General features: G+C 27.7%; 2 protein-coding genes across 2 annotated transcripts; both read left to right on the top strand.

The window, feature by feature from the left end:
- Positions 1-2,893: 2,893 nt before the first annotated feature.
- LOC114190966 (inorganic phosphate transporter 1-4-like) lies at positions 2,894-6,492 on the top strand. The gene is made up of 2 exons (XM_028080065.1): positions 2,894-3,113; positions 4,612-6,492. The coding sequence occupies exon 2, from the start codon at positions 4,631-4,633 to the stop codon at positions 6,239-6,241; it is 1,611 nt and encodes a 536-aa protein (XP_027935866.1). The 5' UTR covers positions 2,894-3,113; positions 4,612-4,630; the 3' UTR covers positions 6,242-6,492.
- Positions 6,493-11,115: 4,623 nt separating this feature from the next.
- On the top strand, positions 11,116-12,702 carry LOC114192580 (probable inorganic phosphate transporter 1-7). The gene has a single exon (XM_028082342.1). The coding sequence runs from the start codon at positions 11,116-11,118 to the stop codon at positions 12,700-12,702; it is 1,587 nt and encodes a 528-aa protein (XP_027938143.1).
- The last annotated feature ends 10,362 nt before the right edge of the window (positions 12,703-23,064 follow it).

Genomic DNA, 23,064 nt, shown 5'->3' with positions numbered 1-23,064 from the left:
TTTCAACCAATTGGATTCAATTAGACAAGTAAGACTAATGTGAAAATGGTTGAATGTGATAATTTTGAACTTTTAATTGATTGACTGAAAAAAAATTTGTAGTTTAATATCAGCGTATTGTATTTAAGAGTAAAGTTAAAGTAATTTAACTTTAAAGTATACAAATGATTATTTAAGAGATGATATCCAAATTTTAAGTAATAAAATAATAGTTAAATAAGATAAAGATCATATCAGTTTTTTAATTATTGAAATTCAAGTGTGTAGAGAGAATTCAATCAATTTTAGTAATGTATTTAAGAGTAGAGTTAAAGTAATTTAACTTTAAAGTATACAAATGATTATTTAAGAGATGATATCCAAAATTTAAGTAATAAAATAATAGTTAAATAAGATAAAGATTATATCAGCTTTTTAATTATTGAAATTCAAGTGTTGTAGAGAGAATTCAATCAATTTGAGTAAAAGATAAGTTTTTCTCATGATAGTATAAAATTCAATAGTCACTTAAACAATTAAGAATATTCATAATCCATTATTTATCCTTTAAAAGGAATATGCTCCATTTTAAACATATTCTTCAATATTTGTATATCTAATTTGACTTTTTTAGTATAGTTTTATTGTTAATGGATTTCATATACACTTATAATATTTGTGGCTAAATACATTAGTATGAATATATAATTTAGTTCTAAATAAACTCGTACAAAATATTAGTACGATATCTTAATTATATTGATATTTTAAAATTTATCTATTCATCCCATAAAATTGTATTAAAATAAAAACAAAATAGGAGAGAATCATACAATCTCATAATAAACAATTACATTATTGAAAGGTAATTTATTTAAGATGATAATTTCATTAAATTAATTTATGATGTTGAGCAATGAAAGCATTAGTGACAAAAAATATTCAAGATGTATTATATAAGTAAATAAAATATTGCAAGAACCTATCTAAATTTATTTAATATTAATGTTCGCTAAAAGATCACTTAAAAATAAGTTTTTTGGTAATATTTATTAAGATCAGAAACATTATTTGTGAACTTTTATATATATATATATATATATATATATATATATATAATATTTATAATTTATTTATATTTATTAATAAAGATGATTAATTAGCGAGTAATTTTAAATTTTTGTATAGTTACATATGTCTTAAAATTATCTTTAAACAATTAATGTATAAGATATTATTTTAATCTTTAATATAAGATACTTATGAATGGGGATGACAAGTAATATATACATGTAAGAAAAACTGTCGGACAAAATAACGAGCCAACTCACACTTAAGAAACTTTGTCCATTCATATTTCTTTCTTAATTTATTCAAAATTAACTCGTTTATTTTTATTTTTAATAAACTTGTACTTAAAAATTTAAAATTATAAAATTATGAATTTTATATATTTAAAAAATAATATATAAAAATTATTATTTTTACTAATTTAAATAAATAAAAAAATTATTATAGAATAAATTATACAGATCACACCCAAACACGCAAAATAATTAATTTTACATCTTATATAGAACGAGTCAAAATAATTAATTTTACATCTTTTATACAGATCAAATTGACTCGATTCCCTTACGAACAAAATAATAGACCGATCAAAACAGAATATGTTAGTTTGGGTTACCATCTCTTGCACGTACTAAAGAAATATTTTATTGGTTTTCTTAAAAAAATATTACTAAAAATACAAACTTTATTTTTATTGACTATTAAATATCATTAACTTAGTGTTAGTAATGTGAACACATTAAAGTCTGTCATCCTAATCAAGCCACTGGTGACTATAAGTGAGAAAAAAAATATCAAATAGTTTCTAAAAATCGTAAATTATCCTACAGTTATTAGAAATCACAAATTATTATCTTATAAAAAGAAACAAAATACAAGTAAAATAATATTTCTTATATAGTATCTTATATAAAAGATTAGAGAAAAAAATTTATAACTTCTTTAGTACGTGCAAGTTTTGTTTATATTTATTAGTAAAAATAGAACGTTCTCTTTTTTTTTTATAATAATAAAAAATAATAAAATTATTATTGTAATTATTATAATAAAAATAAATTTTATAATTTTGTTTTAAATAGTTAATTTTATAATTAAAAAAAAACTTGTTAAACTAAAAAAAAAGTCAAATGAAAAACGGTTAAATTTAAAAAAGTAATAGTAACTTAAAAAAGTTGTATTTAAAAAATAAAATCAAAAATATAGGAACGACAAAAAGAAAATTTACTTTATTTGTATTGGTGAAAACACATTTGTATGTTTGATTTTTTTAATTTTTATAAAAATTTGAGTTAAAATTATTAAAAAAATATAATTAATTTTTAAAATAATTATTTAATATAAAATTAGAAAAGTAAAATATAATAAGTTTTGAAAATTAAAGATAAAATAAGTTTTTAAAATAATGATTAAAAGAAAATTATTTATAAAATAATTAATTTTTATAATAATATGGAGGATAAAACTGTGAATACAAAATAGGGTATGTTTTTATATATTTATATATCGATATAGGTATAAACTATATACTTGTTTTTTATTTTCTCTTTTTATCTCATTATATAAGCTATAAATTTAACATTTTTTTCAAGTGTATGTCACATAAGTGTTGACGCAATCTTTTCTTACTTTCAAGAATGATTTTTCCTGTATCCTACATGTGTGAAATGACATTATACCATACTGTTTTTGTTTTAGCTTATATCAATAACATTTTAAAGCTATGTATGTGTATGTAAACACCGGTAAAATAACCCAACTAAAAAAATAATAAGACATTGTTATTGTTTTAACTTATAATATCTAGAAGAAAAAAAAATGTTAAAGAAAAGAGTGAAAAGGCAGAGATGAAGCAAGCAAATTGTGAGGGCGTTGACCTGAAAGTGTGAATTCTACAAAGTATAGGAATGGGGTATATGCCAGATACCTCCCTGATTCTGAATTTTTGAAATATCCTTTGCGCTATATATAGCAACTGCTTCTCCCCTCTTTCTTTATCTCTTCGTTCCAAACACACCTCCTTCAACCTAACCGTGGTAACAACCAGTGTCTGCTCTCATTAGCAGGTGAGACCCTATTTCTGTTCATGGAAACTTCTCTTGTTTCCAGTTTTTGCTGATGCATGGAACTTGTTAGTGAAACTAACTCACTCGTTGTAGTAGCCTCTTGGAGAGTTCCTCGTAGTGGGAGGCCCACTTTTCTAAGCACACAACACAACTTCACTTTCTCAATTTTATATAATTAACTAATCATTACCCTTCCCCCACTAAAAATCTGGAATCTCTTTTTACCCCTATCATTCAGGATACCGATTTCATGATTCTTCTCTTCTATCATCACCACTGACCCACTCATTTTGCAAAGTGGTGCTCCCCCTCCTGTAATTCTCTTCTATCAACACAAAAGAAAGTTACTTTCTGCCTTATCCCTTTTCTTAATTCCTCTTTTTATGGAATTGTGCTGATTTTCTGTGCAACTCGCGCCCTCAAACAAAACCGAACTTTCTCAGTGGAATTTATTGTTCGGGAAATTATTAGCCAAACCAAATTTAACAAACCCTCCTTCTCTGCCTTTTTGTTTTTCAATTTATTTAACTTTTACAATTTTGGGTGATAAGTCTTTTCCGGTGTATATGCTTCTTTTGTCTTTACCAATTATGAGTTTTTTCTGGTCTCCTCGTGCTACTCATGGTCTGCTAGTGCCATATTTCCTGTTTACAATCTATTGGCACCCCTTTTTTCTCCATGGTTTTGTTCATTAGGTTTGGTAGGGACAGGAGAAAAAAAATAGTGCAGAATTACCTATGAATTTCCAATTTCTGAACCAAATTTTCTTTGTCGTGGTGTATATACTGAAGTTGACTCGTTGGTTCAATAGTTCATGCGGTTGTTCCACATCTAAGCAATTTAGGGAGGCAGTTGAAACCTTACGTGAAGTGAGAATAAATCTTCTCTTATACAAAATTTTCACATGTCTTTGTTATTGTGTTAATCTTTCTTTTCATACAAAAGATCTTATCAACTTAATGGTAAACACGATTTTATATGATAAGGTTTTGTTAACGTATCTATGACGTGAGAAGCTTTCAGAGCTGGAATTATGGAGTGTTGTACAGTCAAATTCCTTTCAAACATTTTATAGTTTTAATTTGGGATTTTTCAACTTTGGTGGCTGTTGACTATGGATATAGTAGAAAAAAACCAAAGGAAGGGTTTCTTTTTTCTATCATCAATCCATAGCACCAGCCTGAGAAAGATGAACATCAGCCGTATTTCTTTCTTTCTTTCTTTTTCAAACTGTTGAAATTATTAATTTCTTAAAAAAGTCTACTCCACTTATTTTGTCAATAATTCAATTTTTGTGATAATTAGTAGAAAGCGAGGAACATGTTCATACTACTCCTTGGCTATTATTGCAAATAACAGTTTTTTCCACTCATTGTTTTGTTCTGAAAAACAATAATAAAGGGATGAAGAATATGGAGTTGTCTTAGGCACATATATAGAAACCGTTATCTTTTTATGTTTTGCTGGGAATTTCTAATCATTGCTTGGGGCACATCAGGTAGCAGAGTTAGTGAGTGATGTCTGGAAGAGAATTAGGAGTGCTTAATGCACTCGATGTGGCGAAGACGCAATGGTACCACTTCACTGCTATTGTGATTGCTGGAATGGGATTCTTTACTGATGCCTATGACCTCTTCTGTATTTCTCTTGTCACCAAGTTGCTGGGGAGGATTTATTACACAGACTTTAGCAAACCCAAGCCTGGTGTTCTTCCTCCTAATGTGCAAGCTGCAGTGACTGGTGTAGCACTTTGCGGTACTTTGGCTGGCCAGCTTTTCTTTGGATGGCTTGGTGACAAGTTGGGAAGGAAAAAGGTTTATGGCTTAACTCTTATGCTGATGGTAGTGTGTTCCCTTGCCTCGGGGCTCTCTTTTGGAGATACGCCAAAGGGTGTCATGGCCACACTTTGTTTCTTCAGGTTCTGGCTTGGCTTTGGGATTGGTGGTGACTACCCTCTATCAGCTACAATCATGTCTGAATATGCCAACAAAAAGACTCGAGGGGCATTCATTGCTGCAGTGTTTGCCATGCAGGGATTTGGAATCCTGGCTGGTGGAATAGTTGCCTTGATTGTGTCATCTGCGTATGATCACAAATACGATCTTCCAAGTTACGAAGTCGACCCACGAGGATCAATAGTTCCTTCCCTTGATTATGTTTGGCGTATCATTTTGATGTTTGGTGCAGTTCCAGCTGGGGTTACCTACTACTGGCGTATGAAAATGCCAGAGACAGCTCGTTACACGGCCCTTGTAGCCAGGAATGCAAAACAAGCTGCTTCAGACATGTCCAAGGTGCTGCAAGTTGAGATTGAAGCTGAAGAGGATAAGTTGAACCACATTGTTGAGAGTGAAAACCAAAGGTATGGTTTGTTCAGCAAGGAATTTGCCAAACGCCATGGGTTGCACTTGGTTGGAACCACAGTTACCTGGTTTTTGTTGGACATTGCCTTCTACAGCCAGAACCTTTTCCAAAAGGACATTTTCAGCGCCATTGGATGGATCCCTCCTTCTCAAGAAATGAATGCAATCCATGAAGTTTATAGGATTGCAAGAGCACAAACACTGATAGCACTTTGCAGCACTGTGCCGGGGTACTGGTTTACCGTGGCCTTTATTGATTACATGGGACGTTTCGCCATCCAATTGATGGGTTTCTTCTTCATGACTGTCTTCATGTTTGCTCTTGCCATACCTTACAATCACTGGACCAAGAAAGAAAACAGAATTGGGTTTGTTGTGATGTACTCTCTCACCTTTTTCTTCTCCAATTTTGGTCCCAACGCCACCACATTTGTTGTACCAGCAGAGATTTTCCCAGCAAGGTTAAGATCCACCTGTCATGGAATCTCAGCTGCAGCAGGAAAGGCAGGAGCAATTGTGGGTGCATTTGGGTTCTTGTATGCTGCACAGAGTACGGACCCCAAAAAGGTTGATCATGGTTACCCAACTGGTATTGGGGTTAAGAACTCACTCATTGTGCTTGGTGTGGTCAACTTCTTTGGAATGTTATTCACCTTGTTAGTGCCAGAATCAAAGGGAAAATCACTGGAAGAGTTGAGTGGGGAGAATGAAGAAGGTCCTGAGGCTGTAGAGATGGCAGGGTCTGCTAGGACGGTTCCAGTTTAATCAACAAAGTACTCCAAAATTCAAGTAATGCCACTATTGTATGACAATTTTAGTTCAGGTTTCTACAGTCAAATGCACTACTATATACTATATGATGTAGATATATATGTTTCCCGGTGTTGTAATTTTAAATCAATAACGAAGTGTGTGCATTTCGTTCTTGTCTTTAATTAAAAGAGGCGCTTAAATCATACGTGTATTTCATATCTGTAGCTGAAGGTACTGAAGAAAAGTTTTGTTTTGAGTTCTCACTATGATATCATATAACACTTTTACTGTGGAACAGATTCTACAATATTAATTCAATTATAAAGGTTTTTTTTTCTTTTAATTTTCTTTCCTCCTTTTTGTACGGCAGAGACAAATTTTTTAGATAATTTATATATCTTGTACAGACTTATGATAGATAGAACAGAAAAATCAAAGTTTGTCTTAAGCTTTGTGTCTATGTAAATAAGCACTCCGAACTTTCATATTATTTCATAGAATCCTTCAACTCTTGTAAACTTATAGCAGAAGGATCGATTAAACCGACCCAATAGAAAAGTTCAAAATATCTCTGCAAGTTTAAGGCGGTTGTATATCCCCTACCCAATATAATAAGATTCATGTTAGTTAAGGCTAATAAAATATGTCAACGAATAATGAACAGCGAGAGGATATTATAGTATATTTTTTCAATCAAAATTTTATAGTTGTAGAGTATTTTTCTAAGTATGAATATATAAAGGTATACACGTAAATATACATTTTAATAATATTAAAATTTTAAAATATTTTGGAAGGAAATGACGATTCCAATGTCTATTTATAAATATATAAACCTTAAAGAAGTTACATTATATGTGCTCTTTGTTCTAAAGAAAAAAGATTGTATGTGATGGATTTATTAAAATAAAACATGGTGTAACACTGCATCTATTAACAGAATTATTTTTGCTAAAATAGCAGAGAAAATTGGGTTATAAATGAAATCTTTTCAATTTTTGAATTAATTTGATGTTTTATTTTTATGTGAATTTAATCTTTTAATTATATTTTATTAAATTTATTTGACATTTTAAACGGATTTTTAGTTAATATTAAAACAAAAATACATAAAAAAAATTGAAGTATCAATTAAATTTAACAAAAATTTGATTAGAATGATTAAATACACTCATTTATAAAATAGAAAATAAATAAAATCAAAATTTTGAAAATAAATTAATTCTAATTTTGATTTAAATTAAGAGAAAAAATATATAAATTAAGCTACAAAAGATTTTCTTTTTCTTTAATAATACTTTTTTTTAAAAAATTATACCAAAAAATGTTTTGGAACATTACTTCCCCAAAAGACCTATCTGCTATAGTAGATTCAGAGTTCAGTCACCCAAATTTTGAGAGGATATTTGTTTTTATTCTTTTATGTTTTTTGAAAAACAAAAATTAAAATTAAAAATGAAAATAGAAATAAGAGAAAAGGTGTGACACTCCAAATTAACCTGACCACACTATTAATTTAAAGCCTTACAAGTTAGATATTAATCACATAACATATATATTTTATTTACAATTCTTTATGTAAATTTTAAAAAAAATATATTACAAAAATTAAAATTCCTTCGAACACGTAGAGGATATAACAATATAAACATTTGGACTTGAAATCACTACCTTACTGCATCTTACAAATCTCCTAAATCGTCTCATGCTTCCCATCTCTCCCATTTATTATAAAAGAGAATGGATAATGGAAGAAACAGTGTCGGGGGTGGTGGAGTGGTAACAGGTTTTTTGGACTTGCAATTGGTTGAGAAGGCGTGCGTCTCTCAGCATAAAACATTGAAAATCGGTGTGCAGGTTGCATTTAAAAAAAAGAAAAAATTATTAAAAAATTAAAATTCAACATGTTGCAGACATGTGTTAGGACACGTTAGCATAAATGTTAAGTTGAAGATATAAGAAAATGACATGTATAAGTTTTTTGAAAATATAAACATATAAATAAATATAAATAAATGCATCACATAAAAAAAAGTTAACATGTCTTTGAACCAGAAATTTTTATAATTTCAAAAAATTAAAATATCTAATAATTGAATATTTAAAATTAAATTTTCATTATTTTTTAAATAAGTTGAAATAAAATAATTAAAATATTTTAACTTTTAATTTATTTTATTTGAATAAATCAATTTAATTTTCATTTTATGGTGAACTTAACTATTAAGTCTTAGTTAACTTAACACGATTTTTAGTTTAGTATGACTCATTTTTTATCTTTAATTTAAGTTGATTTTCGATTCAGATTGATCTAACTCAAGTGATTCAGACTAATTTGACATTTATGATTTGATTTTTATCTTATTCGGTGTATCGTGTAAATTTTAGAGGGATAGATGATTTATATGTTACTTATTTTTTCGTAAAAACCTTAATATTTTTTTTTCATTTGTTAGTGTAATATAATTATTGATAGTATTATGTGAAATTTACAAATTCGAAAGTAACCTCTTTGTATATAATATTTTCTAGCTTATTCTCTTTCATTGTTTTGCTTTATAATATCGAGGATTTAATTTTAACACATAAACATATAACGGAGTAAACCATAGAATCTAGTAACAAAAAAGAAGAAGCAATTATATAGTTATTTTACTCTTTACATTGCATCATATTAAGAATTTAAAAAAAAAAAAAATTAAGGATGATATAAAAAATACTTTAATATTTTATCAACACCTAAAGGTATTACTGTATTCATTTATGACAATTATTTTTAACATAAGATAATCAAACCTAATAATACTCAATTTAAACTTTTTACAACTTGTAAATAATATACTGATATTAAAAGTATACAATTGGATGGAATGAATGTTTTTTTAGGAAATATTCTGATAAATTCATGTAGTTCTCACCCCTCCATTTAATGTACTCCCTTTTTTTAAGTGCATGCCTCAGTGAAAAATAACAACATCAATTACAAAAAATCGATAATAATAATTAATGATTGTTTAACTAGTAAATTATGATAAAATAATTATTTTATTTGTTATAGGATGTGGTAATTCAACAGTATCTATTTTCTTATATATTTACTACTAAAATCTCATCATATCTTTTTAATATGTTGTGTAGAGACTAATGATAATACTAACGTGAAATTTGTTATATGTATGAAAACTAATTGATATTTACTATTTTTAATAAAATTAAATACAAAATAATTAATATACTAAATAATTAAGCCAACATTTTATTTATGTATTAACCTAAATTTAAGTTTTCTCTGTTTTGTTTTGTTATTTGATTTTCATCTAAAAGTTGCCATTTAATTAATATTTTATAAGTTTTTAAAGTACGCTAACAATACCTGGATAACGATTGGATTTAGGATATGTTTAGATGATATTTTATATAGTATTTGAAAAAAATTAAAATAAGTTTTATAAGTTAAAATTAATTTATGTATAAGTTAATTTAAAGAAATTATTTTATATGATTTATTAAATTTTTAATTTTTAATTTATAGAAAAAAATAATTTTAGCTTATTCATAAATTAACTTTAATTTGTAAAATGGTTATTTTATTTCAAAATATCTTATTTAAAAACTAGTCCACAAACGTAATTTTTTATTTTCATCTATACGGATAAAAAGATAATTAATCTTAAAACAAAAATGATAGAGTAGTTATCAGGACTTATATTTCTTTAGAATTTTCACATTTTGAATCTGAATTTACTTTTTTTTAATGTCACAGCAATGAATAAAAAAGAAAAAAAATGTCATAAAATATAATTACCAATAATAAAATTAAAAAAAACTAAAAAAAAAGAAAGTTAAAAATATAAACAGAATCCAAAATTCGAAATTTCAGTACTAATTTTATATTTAAAAATAGAGAATTAAAGATGTTTTTAAGGAATAAATTTAATCTAATCATATTACTTCCTCGTATACAAATATTTACTCTTTATCAATTGTAATTATGATTATCTTAATCTTTAACAAAATAAATGAAAAAGATTAAAAAAATAATCATATTATTATCATTAAATAATAAAAAAGATTTAAAGATAAAGGATAAGATAGAATTATTTCTTATAAATAAGGAATCATCTCTCGTTCTACATCACATTCCTTCGCTTCAAAAAGCTTAGAAATTAACGTTTTGGTGATTTACGGTGTGCTACTCAGGTATGTATCAGGTTGTCTACGTGCTATGATGTCTGTTTGTGTGTAATACGAGAATGTTGTTAGTTGATGTAGTTATAGATTGATTTTAATGTATTAGTTTGATCTCTTTTCAGGAATAAATAAAGCCCTTTTGCATTTAAATAGTGAAATCTATACACATCTTCATTTATCAGACCTTCTCTATTTGTCTTTTTGGTTTTTTCATTCTAAACATGCTCTTTTTTCACTTGAGTGAGGGTTTCCTTGCATCCGTTAGAATGCAGATAATGTTCTGCTTTCTTTAGGTTAATTGTGTCCTTGTTTTTTAAATTACGGTATTAGTTTAGTTGTTGGTGATAATTTCTTTTTTTCTCTTTGTATATTATTTTTAATAATTTTATTTTATATTTTGAAAGATATTTTGAAAGGAAAGTGTCATGTGATTAGTGTGGGAGAGAGGTCTTTCAGAAAAAAGTGGGTGTTTGTGTATCATGATTCAAAAATGAAATACAAAATTATCTCATTCAAAATTTTAAATCGGATCTATTTTATAGGGCTGTTGGTAACCACTAAAACTTTATTTCTCCATCATGTTTATTTATACATATTATTTTCTGATGTTAGGTATCGTGTGATCTTCTGAAGTTAAGGTCCTGAAAGATTGAAGGAGGAGAGGAAGAGAAGATATAGTTTTTATTCAGAAAAGCATGGGTGGGCAATCTCTGCATGTGCTTAATGCACTGGATGTTGCAAAGACACAATGGTATCATTTCACAGCAATTGTGATAGCTGGAATGGGATTCTTCACCGATTCTTATGACCTGTTCTGCATATCCCTCGTCACCAAATTACTTGGCCGCCTATACTACACTGAAGGCTATGATAAACCAGGTTCTCTGCCGGCAAATGTTTCAGCTGCCATCAATGGTGTCGCATTCTGTGGATCTCTTGCAGGCCAACTTTTCTTTGGGTGGCTTGGTGACAAAATGGGAAGGAAGCGTGTGTACGGGATGACCCTTATGCTCATGGTAATAAGCTCAATCGCTTCTGGTCTTTCCTTTGGCAAAGACCCTAAAGCTGTCATGGCTACCCTTTGTTTCTTCCGCTTCTGGCTTGGATTTGGCATTGGTGGAGACTACCCTCTTTCCGCCACCATCATGGCCGAGTATGCAAACAAGAAGACTCGTGGAGCATTCATAGCTGCTGTTTTTGCCATGCAAGGTTTTGGAATTTTGGCTGGTGGCGTGGTTGCAATAGTAGTGTCAGCTATTTTCAGTGCCCTCTACCCTTCTCCAACATTCCAGGTCAACCCAATTCTGTCCACAGTGCCACAAGCTGATTATGTTTGGAGGATGATCTTGATGTTCGGTGCAATCCCAGCTGTGATCACATACTATTGGCGCATGAAAATGCCTGAGACCGCCAGATACACTGCCTTGGTTGCCAAGAATACCAAGCAAGCTGCTGCAGATATGTCAAAGGTGTTGCAGGTTGAGATAGAAGCTGAAGCAGAGAAAGTTGAGGAATTGGAGGGAAGAAGAGAAAGGGGAAATGAGTTTGGCCTGTTCACAAAACAGTTCCTTCTACGCCATGGACTTCACCTTGTTGGAACAGCCAGTACTTGGTTCCTGTTGGACATTGCCTATTACAGTCAGAATCTTTTTCAGAAAGACATTTTCAGTGCTATTGGTTGGATTCCTGCAGCAAAAACCATGAATGCCATTGAAGAGGTTTACAGGATTGCAAGAGCACAGACCCTGATAGCTCTTTGTAGTATAGTCCCTGGTTACTGGTTCACAGTGGCACTGATTGATAGGATGGGCAGGTTTACGATCCAGTTGATGGGGTTTTTCTTTATGACTGTCTTCATGCTTGCCTTAGCCATTCCATACCACCACTGGACCATGAGCGGTAACCAAATTGGGTTTGTTGTCATATATTCATTGACCTTCTTCTTTGCCAATTTTGGTCCAAATGCCACAACATTTGTGGTGCCAGCTGAGATTTTCCCTGCAAGGCTAAGGTCAACATGTCATGGCATATCAGCTGCAGCTGGCAAAGCTGGGGCAATGGTAGGCGCTTTTGGCTTCCTCTATGCTCAAAACGCCATTGGACTCAGGAATACACTTATTATTTTGTCTGCCATTAACTTCTTCGGCTTTCTCTTTACCTTTCTCATTCCTGAATCTAAAGGCAAATCGTTGGAGGAGATGTCTGGTGAAGCTGAACAAAACGATACTCCCGCAACAGCATCAGCAATGGAAGCCGGTCTTGAAGTCAGAACATCTGTCTAACTTCATCTTTAGTTTCTGCTTCTTTTGGCTTACAAAGTCCTTCCAATTCTCTCTTTTATGTTCCTTTGTTTTGCTTTCTTTTGTAATACAATCAGTTCGTATATATATATATATATATACACACATTCAGTTTAAAGATGTTTACTTATGCTCTCGACCTTTTGTTTTGTGCTTTCCTTTTTCATTTAACTCTATATATCAAAATTACTTTGAAAGGAAATTTTGGGTTTGGAAGTGGGTTACTTGTGGAAAAATGTATTAGCACCCCACCACACATGTGTCTTTTAATTAATTAATTAAATATGTAAAAATAAAAGTCGATTTTTAAAATATTTGTTGTTCCCAAAAATCAAACAAAATAAATATATATACAAAATAATAAAGATCAAAACAATTGTTGACCCCGCTCTTATAGAACTTTTTTCCTTTGCCCTTTAAACTACATGCTTATATACACACATTGTAATACAAATGTAATCTTAACCTTGATTGTAATGAATAATATGATATAAGGAATAAAATGTTCTTGATGACAAATGTTACAAAAATCAAATCATAAAATAATATAGAGCTGTCAAAACAGGTAACTCGACCCGGCTCGACCCACCACAAGTTGATCACTTAAATTCAAACCCGGTTCGGCCCACCACGAGTGGGTTAAATGGGTTGGCTCACGGGATCACTTAAATAAAATAAATACAATTCTTTTATTTTTTTTCAGTCAAAACTAAATTATAAATCTAATTAAAATCTAAATACACTTTAATACAATCCAAATACAAACCAAAATCACAAAAATACAAATGATCTATATGTTGACTAAAAAAAACAACCTAACCTAACCCAAATGCAAATATCAACTTAACAAAAAACACTTATGTGACCATTTATTTGCAGATTGGATAGTCAACCCGGCTCATCATAGGTTCAACCCGGATGAGTCGGGTTTTAGGTAGGTCGGGTCAAAAATCAACCCGTATTGAAAATTGTAAAAACAATTTCAACCCAACCCCGTCCGAACCCATGGTGAGCGGGTTGGCTTGCAGGTTTCAACCAATTTTGACAGCTCTAAAATAATATACAGAGTCTTGATTATAATTGTTACAATTGTTACCATAAATATTGTCTCTAATTATTTAGAATCATATATTGACCTCTAACCGAAAAATCTTGATGTAGCACATCCTATAACTCAAATCATAGCATAATATCAAGATATTGATTCTAATTATTATCATAAATATTACTTATAATTATAATCGTACTTTCCTCTCACTACAAAAATTCCAATGAGATACATCACATAATCATAAAATTAAGATATTAATTCTAATTAATATGAGGGATATTGCTTCTAATAATTAAAATTATACCCTTCTCTAAAAAAGATATTTTAAAATATCTTTTGTTGGACATGTCATGTAGGGGGTAAATAGCAAAAGGTGCGGTAAAAATATGTATAAAATGGTTGAGCTCATGAAAAGGATGTGACGACAATCAGAAACAAATTGGGTTCTTTCATTCTTCTTATCTTTATCTCTATTTTTTTTTGTGTTTGAATTAAAAGATTAAAAAAAACTTATTTCACTTTTTTTTCCTTACCTACCATCAATTAAAAACATTTTTTTATTTCATTTTTTAAACAAATACATTCATCTTGACAAAATTGGTATTCACATTAGTGGTGGATTATTTTCATGTTTTTCAAATACATTCTCTATTGTGCAATTCATAATGTATTGCTTATGTTGCTTTGTTATTGTAGTCACTATTTTCAAACGGGGATCTATAGATCAAACTTAAGTCTAACTAGAAGTAGGGATGACAATGGAGCGGGACAGGCACAGGTTTTGCTATCTAATACCTATCTCCGTAACAAAATTTATCCTCATTCTCATACCAAAATTCAACGAGTATCAAACTTTCGTCTCATTCCCATCCCCACCGGGTAACGGGTATATTCTCGTACCCATACTCATACCCATTTTCTTACTACTTCAATATTAATTTTAATTAATTTTATAAAATAATAAAAAATTATGGTAAAGGAAACATAATATTATCAAATATTCAATATTAAAAGGATGGTTGTTTCTTCAATATCAAATAATTTAAAATAAATTATAATTGTTTACATTTTATATTATAATACCAAATAAAATTTCATGAGAACCAAAACAATTATTACATTTGCAAATATTAATAAAACATAGTTGATAAAATTTAAAAATATATTTTAAAAAATATAAAAGGAAAAAAATATTCAAATTAAAATATGTTTTAAATGTTTGTTTACTTCAATCTTTTAAATTCTAATGAATCTCTTTTTTATACATTAATAAAAGTTATACATCATTTGATCAAAATAATACAAAGAACAAATAATAATCATAATAAAAGTTTTAAAAAAATTATAATTGTTTACATTTTAGATTATAATACTAAATAAAATTTCATGAGAACCAACACATTTATTAAATTTACAAACATTAATGAAACCTAATTGATAAAATTTAAAATTATTTTTTAAAAAATATAAAAGGAAAATAAATATTCAAATTAAAATCTATTTTTAATGTTTGTTTACTTCAATCTTTTAAATTCTAATGAATTTTTTTTATACACTAATAAAAGTTATAATACATCAAGAACAAATAATAATTATAATAAAAGTTTAAAATAAATTATAATTATTTACATTTTAGATTCTAATACTAGATAAAATTTCATGAGAACCAACACATTTATTAAATTTGCAAACATTAATGAAACCTAGTTGATAAAATTTAAAAATATTTTTTAAAAAATATAAAAGGAAAACAAATATTCAAATTAAAATATATTTTAAATGTTTGTTTACTTCAATCTTTTAATAATCATAATAATAAAATTTTAACATAGATCTGTATCTTCTGAACTTCAATCATATTGGATGGTGATAAAAAAATATTCATGACAATTACATTAAATTTTTATATTGTAGTAAATAAAAATTATTTATACAATTATAGGGAAAAAAATTACAGTATGATTGATAATGAATTAGAAAATAAAAAATAATTAGATAAAATATATCGAAATAATATTCTACATAATGAAAATAAACAACAAATAAAAATATTAAAAAATTAACAAATGTTTACAAACAATTTGAGAGACTATTGAAACAAATCGCACAAAGGAAAACAAATGTATAATTAAGGGTATGATAAGTTGAAAAATGTCTCAGAGATCTAAGAAAATTTTTCAAATATCAACATATATACTCAATGGTTGAGAAATAACAAAAATTGTTTTAACGAAACAAAAAAGTTCTTCAAATGAAACAAAACTAATAATAATAAGTAAATAATCTTTTTTATATTACCTAGTAAACAAAATGTTTGTGCTATTAAATACTTAAATTGAGAGTATTAAACATTCTCATTTGAAAGAAAAATATATAATAAATAGAAATATTAAAAAATAATAAAAATATTCAAATATGAGACATAAAAACATTTAATTGACACTATATATATATATATATATATATATATATATATATATATATATATAGTTACTTAATTAATTGTGAATATTTTAATAAACGGGGACGAGTATTATGACGGAGATATGAACATCCCCATACCCATCGGCATACCCAATTGAAACAGTCGGAGATTCCCCATACCCATACCCATACGTACCCATTCAATGCGGGAATTCTCCGTCAAAACGGGGACAAGTTCGGACAATACCCACGAGAACGAGTTTATTTGTCATATCTAACTAGAAGTAGTGTAATTAAAGTTTTTGATTTTTAGTTGTGTTTTACATTTCATGCAATTAATTAAAAGAAACTCTAACATAGTTTTCCTCTGTAAAATCTTTTATCTAGTTTCAATTTTCTAACAAATCAAGAAACTACTCTATTATACATGAAATTTTATAAATTATGATTCTTACAATTATACTATTAAAAAGAGTTCAAGAACTTAGCTAGATTCATTGCAAAGTTACCTTAATCAATGCTTTCCCTTCTTTTACTTCTCTTTAATGACTTATTAATGATATAGAATTACCAAGTACAAAATCTTCTCCGATTAAAATTACTTTTATTTTTTGTTCTATTTGAGACTAATCATCTCCAACTTTCCAGGTGCCAAGGTCATATTAACATCTAGTATTTTAAAAACTTTAATAAAATACTATAATACCCCTATAAAATGAGAAGTGAAGAAATTAATTTAATAAATCTAAAATAATCTCCATAACTTCCTTTATATTCTAATAATTATCACATTAGAATCTTTAAATTAAAATTATTCTTTAAATTACATTAACAAAATATTAAATTAATATAATTTAACATAACATTCACCGAGATTAAAAGTACTGCCGGAAGCCACACCCTCTCACATTCATGCGTGACACAACACTAGCACATGATGATTTTTTTTTCTCTCAATCTTTTATTTGTATGCTTTAATTTGTGTTTCCTTTTTCTATACATTTATATATTCATTTTATTTATACAACAAAATACATAACAAACTAATATTGCAATGATTTTTGTGGCTTCTAATCCTTCCTCCCTAACAATATAGATTTGTGTACAATATTATATTTTATTTTACAATTTTATAATTTTATGAACAATATTATAATTTTGTATAAAATACTACATAATAATTTCTTTAATATTTGAAAGATGATTTTTTATAATGTAAGTACTTAGAATGATAGAAAGACCCGTCTCATAATCATCAAGTAGTGTAATTGTCATTATCTTTAATCTTTAACGAAATAAATTAAAAAACAAAAATAATCATATTACTTTCCAATATATAAATATCTACTATAATTATCATTATATATCTTTAATCTTTATCGAAATAAATAAAAAGATTTAAAGATAGATAATATTTTTGTTAGTTGATATCTATGATGTATAAATACGATATGTGTATTGGATACGACATGTATCTTATATGTTGATACGTTTATTTTAGAAATAATAGGATATAATACGTGATAGATATGCGATATATGAATATTGAAAAAATGTATAATAATTCTTAAAAACATAATAAATATATGATTGTTATTATGTGAATCCAAATTAAAACTATTTTATTAAAGTTGTCAACATAAAAAATATAAATTATTGTCATCATAAAAGTACTACTACCAGAAATTCTTAAATAATGACCAATTTTAGTAACAAAAAATATGTTAGAGACCAATTATTTTGGTAACCAAAATTTTGATAACTAATGTTAGTGACCAATTTAGAAACCAATTATTTTGATAGTAAAAAACCTTGATAGATAATGTTATTAAACAATTTCGAAATAATTGATAATAAAAACTATTTTACTTATCAATTTAGAGACCAATTATAATGGTTAGAACTATTTTAGTTGTCAACAACTTTTATTTTTTAAATTGGTATCCAAATTGATCACTATATAGTGACTAATTATTTGTTGTCACAAAAAGTGGTCATTATTCAAATATTTTCTTGTAGTTTACCACGATTTTATAAAGTAAAAACTTCATTAACAAGTATTGGTAAAATATCCTAAAGTATCAAATACGAATACGTGTCAGACACAGATACGTAACCAAAGTTAAAATATCGGTGCATCATTTGATATCATTTACTACAATAAGATAGAATTGTTTTACTTCCATCTACATCAAATAACTATTACTTATCATTATCTTTAATCTTTAACTAAATAAATAAAAAAATTAAAAGAAAATAATCATATTACATTCTATTATACAAATATCTGAGGGTTATCAATCGTAATCATCATTATCTTTAATAAATAAATAAAAAAATTAAAAAGAAATAGATAAATAATATTTTTGTTAGTTGATATATTTTACTAAAATAAAGAAGAATTGTTTCTTATAAATAGGAACCATTTCTCGTTCTCCATTAAATCCCTTTACTTCAAATCTTACAACCTTACTTCGCGGTGTACTATGTGAGAATGTTTTAGTGTATATAGTTATGGATTGGTTATAGGCTTAATTATTGTTTAATAAGTTGTTTGTTTGTCTCAATTTAATTCTCGATTTTTTTTAATTTAATTCTAATTTTTAAAAAATTGATGTAATTTAATTTATTTCGTTAAATTTTTGAATGCAAATCAAAAATTTGATTAATAGAAGTCTAGTAACTGTATTAACAAAAGCAAATCATCATTACTTCAATTTTTATAAAAAAATCTTTTATATTTAAAAAAAAATTAACGAAAATATAGGGTAGAAAAGTAATCAAACCTCTATTTTAATATATTAGTTTGATTCTTTTAAGGAATAATTAAATCCTTCTGCATTTAAATACTGAAATCTATACATCTACATCTTCATTTATGAATCCTTCTCTAATTTTTTCTTGTCTGTCGGTTTTCATTCTAAACATCCTGCTTTTTGGTTTCCATGCATATGCAGGATAATGTTCTGCTCTCTTTGGAGTACCTATCCCACCCCAATATAATAAGATATGTTAGTTAAAGCTAATAAAATATGGGAATGACAATTTTGTAATAGGATAAAATACATGTCAATGAATAATGAACGGAGTATATTTTTTCAATCAAAACTATAGTTGAAGAGTATTTTTTTGTATGAATATATAAAGGAACGTAAATATATATTTTAATACTATTAAAATTTAAAATTATTTGGAATGAAATGAGGATTCAAATGTCTATTTACAAATATATAAACCTTATTATAGAAGTTACATTATATCTTTTTTGTTCTAAAGAAAAAAGATTGTATGTGATGGTTTTATTAAAATAAAACACGATGTAACACTCCATCTATCTATTAACAGAATTACCTTTTGTTGAAAAGTTAGGTTATAAATTGAATTTTTTTAACTTTGAATTAATTTAATCTTCTAAAACTTTTATAAATATATAAATTTAATCTTTCTAAATCTATTTTATTAAATTTATTTGACATTTTAAACAAAATTTTCAACTAATATTAAAAAAAATTGTATCAAAACAATTTAAAACATTAATTAAACAATTGAATTCCTAGTATCATGCTTAAAAATAGGTGAAGAAATAATTTTGTATTGTTTTCATCTTCAATGGTATCTTCTCTTTTATCACTTAAAAAAGAATGAATCTATTATTTTATTTTTCATCAATATACCTATTTAAAAAAATAAGAATAAAATATAATTTATCAAAGTTTAATAAAAAATTGAGAGACGTAATTATTAAAAAAAATGATAATCAAGTCACATTTAAGGAATAGTTGTGATGAAAAAACATATAGTACATAACTTTTCTTTTTATATTCATGAAAAAATAAATATATAAAAAATTCATAAGATGAAAAACAAAACTAAATATCAAACTAATATTTTTCTATCAAGAGAAAGGAGGAAATTACCTTTTGTATCTTAAAAGAGAAGGGATGAGAACAGAGAGCGAGACAATAAATTTATGTTTAATTTTCTATTTTTTTATTAAAAAAAACAAAAGAAGATATACAAGAGTAATAAACTACGGGACTTCATTCCCACCACACACCACCACCTCCATCCTCTTCCTCCCCCACCACACCCAAGCACCTCATGTTCTTCCTCCTCCATGGATGCACTCAACAATCACACCACTGTTATGAATTCTCACACACCCATGTTGTGTCCCAAAGTAACACCACCACTCACCTTACAAGGATTTACGACCACCACAGTGGTGAAACCAAACAGCATTCACAATGACACACTCCGGTGTTGCCAATTTTAAATCGTCTTTGAAGGAATGCACAGTGGAGTGGAGGGAATCTCGTCAGGAATCTCTCTAGCCGAGTGTTTGAACTTTTCGAATGTAGCCTCAGGAATATTTGCATGCAACCTCAGGAATCTGGCAGGTAGAGGTAAGGGAATCACGACATGACAGAAACTTTGCATGGGATACGAGAAAAGAGAAGGGTATTTTCATAATCTCCTACATTATATACGAGTATCACCCCACTTTTGCAGGAATGGATTAAACCATCCATCCACAAATCCGCTCTCTCATTTCACTTGAAATCACACCAAAGAAACACATAGAACAACAAATTCCGCATTCCCAAATTCCTTCGCCCAATTTCAACTCATCAAAAGAACATTATGTAACAGAGATAACCAAATCGAAGATGGCAGATAAAACTTACACTACGATATCAAAATTCATCTTTTAATTTTAGTTGACTGCATATTGGACAAAATAAATCTAGTATTAATATAACTGCATGGCGATTTTTATACTTATGATATCTAAATTACTAAAATAATATATTTATTAAATTTTAAAAACTTTATATTTGTTTTAAATCTGTGACTTTTAGGATTCAATAAATACTCTATAACATGATTTCCTTTTTATTTATGGCATCAATATATACCTAAACTTGCTATCTTAATAAAATAGTTAATTTCCTTTACTTATCTACAGAACTTAATAAATTGGGACATCAAAAAGCTTGAAAGGTATAAAATTTATGTACATAAAAATTTATTAATTTAAGAAGTAAAAGTTAAGGGACCATACATTATCGAGAAATAAATCTGGTTTAGTTCATAAGAAATAATTCAGTTATATTAAAAAAATCTAATTGTTAGGATGAACTAGTTTATATAATTAAAGTTTAATTTTCTATGTACATGCTTAGTTGAGTACATAAATTATTGATTGTGATTTGTGAGGTTGAGGATATTTTCCTCGTTCTATGCTGTGCATGGCAGACACGTGTAAACTGTTATTATACCAGATGCCTCGCCACCAGACCTTGTCAAGAGTGCACACTCACTCACCTTCCATTTTCCAATCCCATCTCCACTATCTAATTATCTATCATTTCTTTTCTATTAGTCTTTCTCAATAATATTTCAGAATTAATTAATTATATATGTGCTAACTACATTGCATTAATTACACCACAATATAGAAAGTTATTAAAACAATGTCTAGTTAAATTCATAAATATATAATATTATATGGCAAATATATCTAATGGAAAAGCAAAGAACAGTTTTAAATTAAATTTTGTGACACAAAAAGTTAATTTGATGACAATGGAAGGCACTTGTTAATCCCTAACCGACCTTTCAATCCACGAATAGCCAACTACCGTAATGTTGCCATTAGCCTTCATTAGTCAGCATGTCACTTGCATCTGCCAAACCTAATTTGTGGACTCTTCTTTACCATCTCCATTCTGTCTTTTTTATGACCAGGTTATTCTCTAACTTTTTTCATTGATCAAGATCAAATACATTTTAAATAACTTTTTTTCATCATTTAAAATATTTTTTAATGACAAAATTATAACGATGTTTCATGTTTTAAAGTAGACAATATCTTAAAAATGTGACGGTTGCTTACGATGATTTGGCTAAAGTTACTGTATTTATTTATTTTTAACTATAGATGATTACATGATAATTTACAACAAGTATCTTCTATGATTAAACGTCCAATTATTTAAAGTAATCATCCACATTGTCGTAGTTGTCATAATGAGGCACTGATAGTAGTACTAGTTTTGTGCTCATGGTAATGGGAATCAACCTACTAAGACAATTATTTATAAACTATGACCAAAGTCATCTTTGGTCATTATTAATTGCCAAAAGCTTGTGTTCTTCTGATTTTTTTTCTCCGCTAAACAACAATTTCATCATCATCATCATTAATTACAAACTTGTTTGTGTCTATTATCAGAGGTTGAGGTTTACAATGACCATAAGTTTGTTGTGTTGGTCAATGTATATATGGAAAAATTTGAAATGAAAACAAAAACACCACTGGTATGAGTCACACACCCCTTTCAAATTAAGGAAAGTAACAAAAGAAAGATGGAGAATAGAAGAGGGAAAAAGGACATGAGAAACAAAAAGTCGAAAACTTACTGTTGTGAATCGCCAACACAACTACAACCAGCCTAAATAAATGAGAAAGAGGGTTCAACTGGAGAAATTATCATAGTTAAAAAATTGTCATGACCAAACTATTGTTTAATAGCAGAACTGAGTGAAATTTTAATTATTATTTACTCTTAATTTTCAAAATTCTAAAACAAGTGAGGTAAAAATATCAAAAACCTATATGACTCTTTTAAGGCTTAAATATATTCTTTTACCAGTACTTTTATACGTTTATAATTTTACCAGTAAATGTTTATTATGATTTTTTTTTGTTAGTTTTGGAAAATTTTATCATTAAAATTTCAAATTTTGTAAATTTTACTTTTTCAATTTCAAAATTACTCCCATTTTATATTTTTCTCAGTTGGATATCAATTTACTAATCATGCATGGACAATAAATAAAATGAAAGCATTCTATACTACATT

Source organism: Vigna unguiculata, chromosome 7 (genome assembly GCF_004118075.2).
Source record: "Vigna unguiculata cultivar IT97K-499-35 chromosome 7, ASM411807v1, whole genome shotgun sequence".
NCBI lineage: Eukaryota > Viridiplantae > Streptophyta > Magnoliopsida > Fabales > Fabaceae > Vigna > Vigna unguiculata.
The sequence above is the reverse complement of the archived record's forward strand: the minus strand, read 5'-3'. Positions and strand labels throughout refer to the sequence as shown.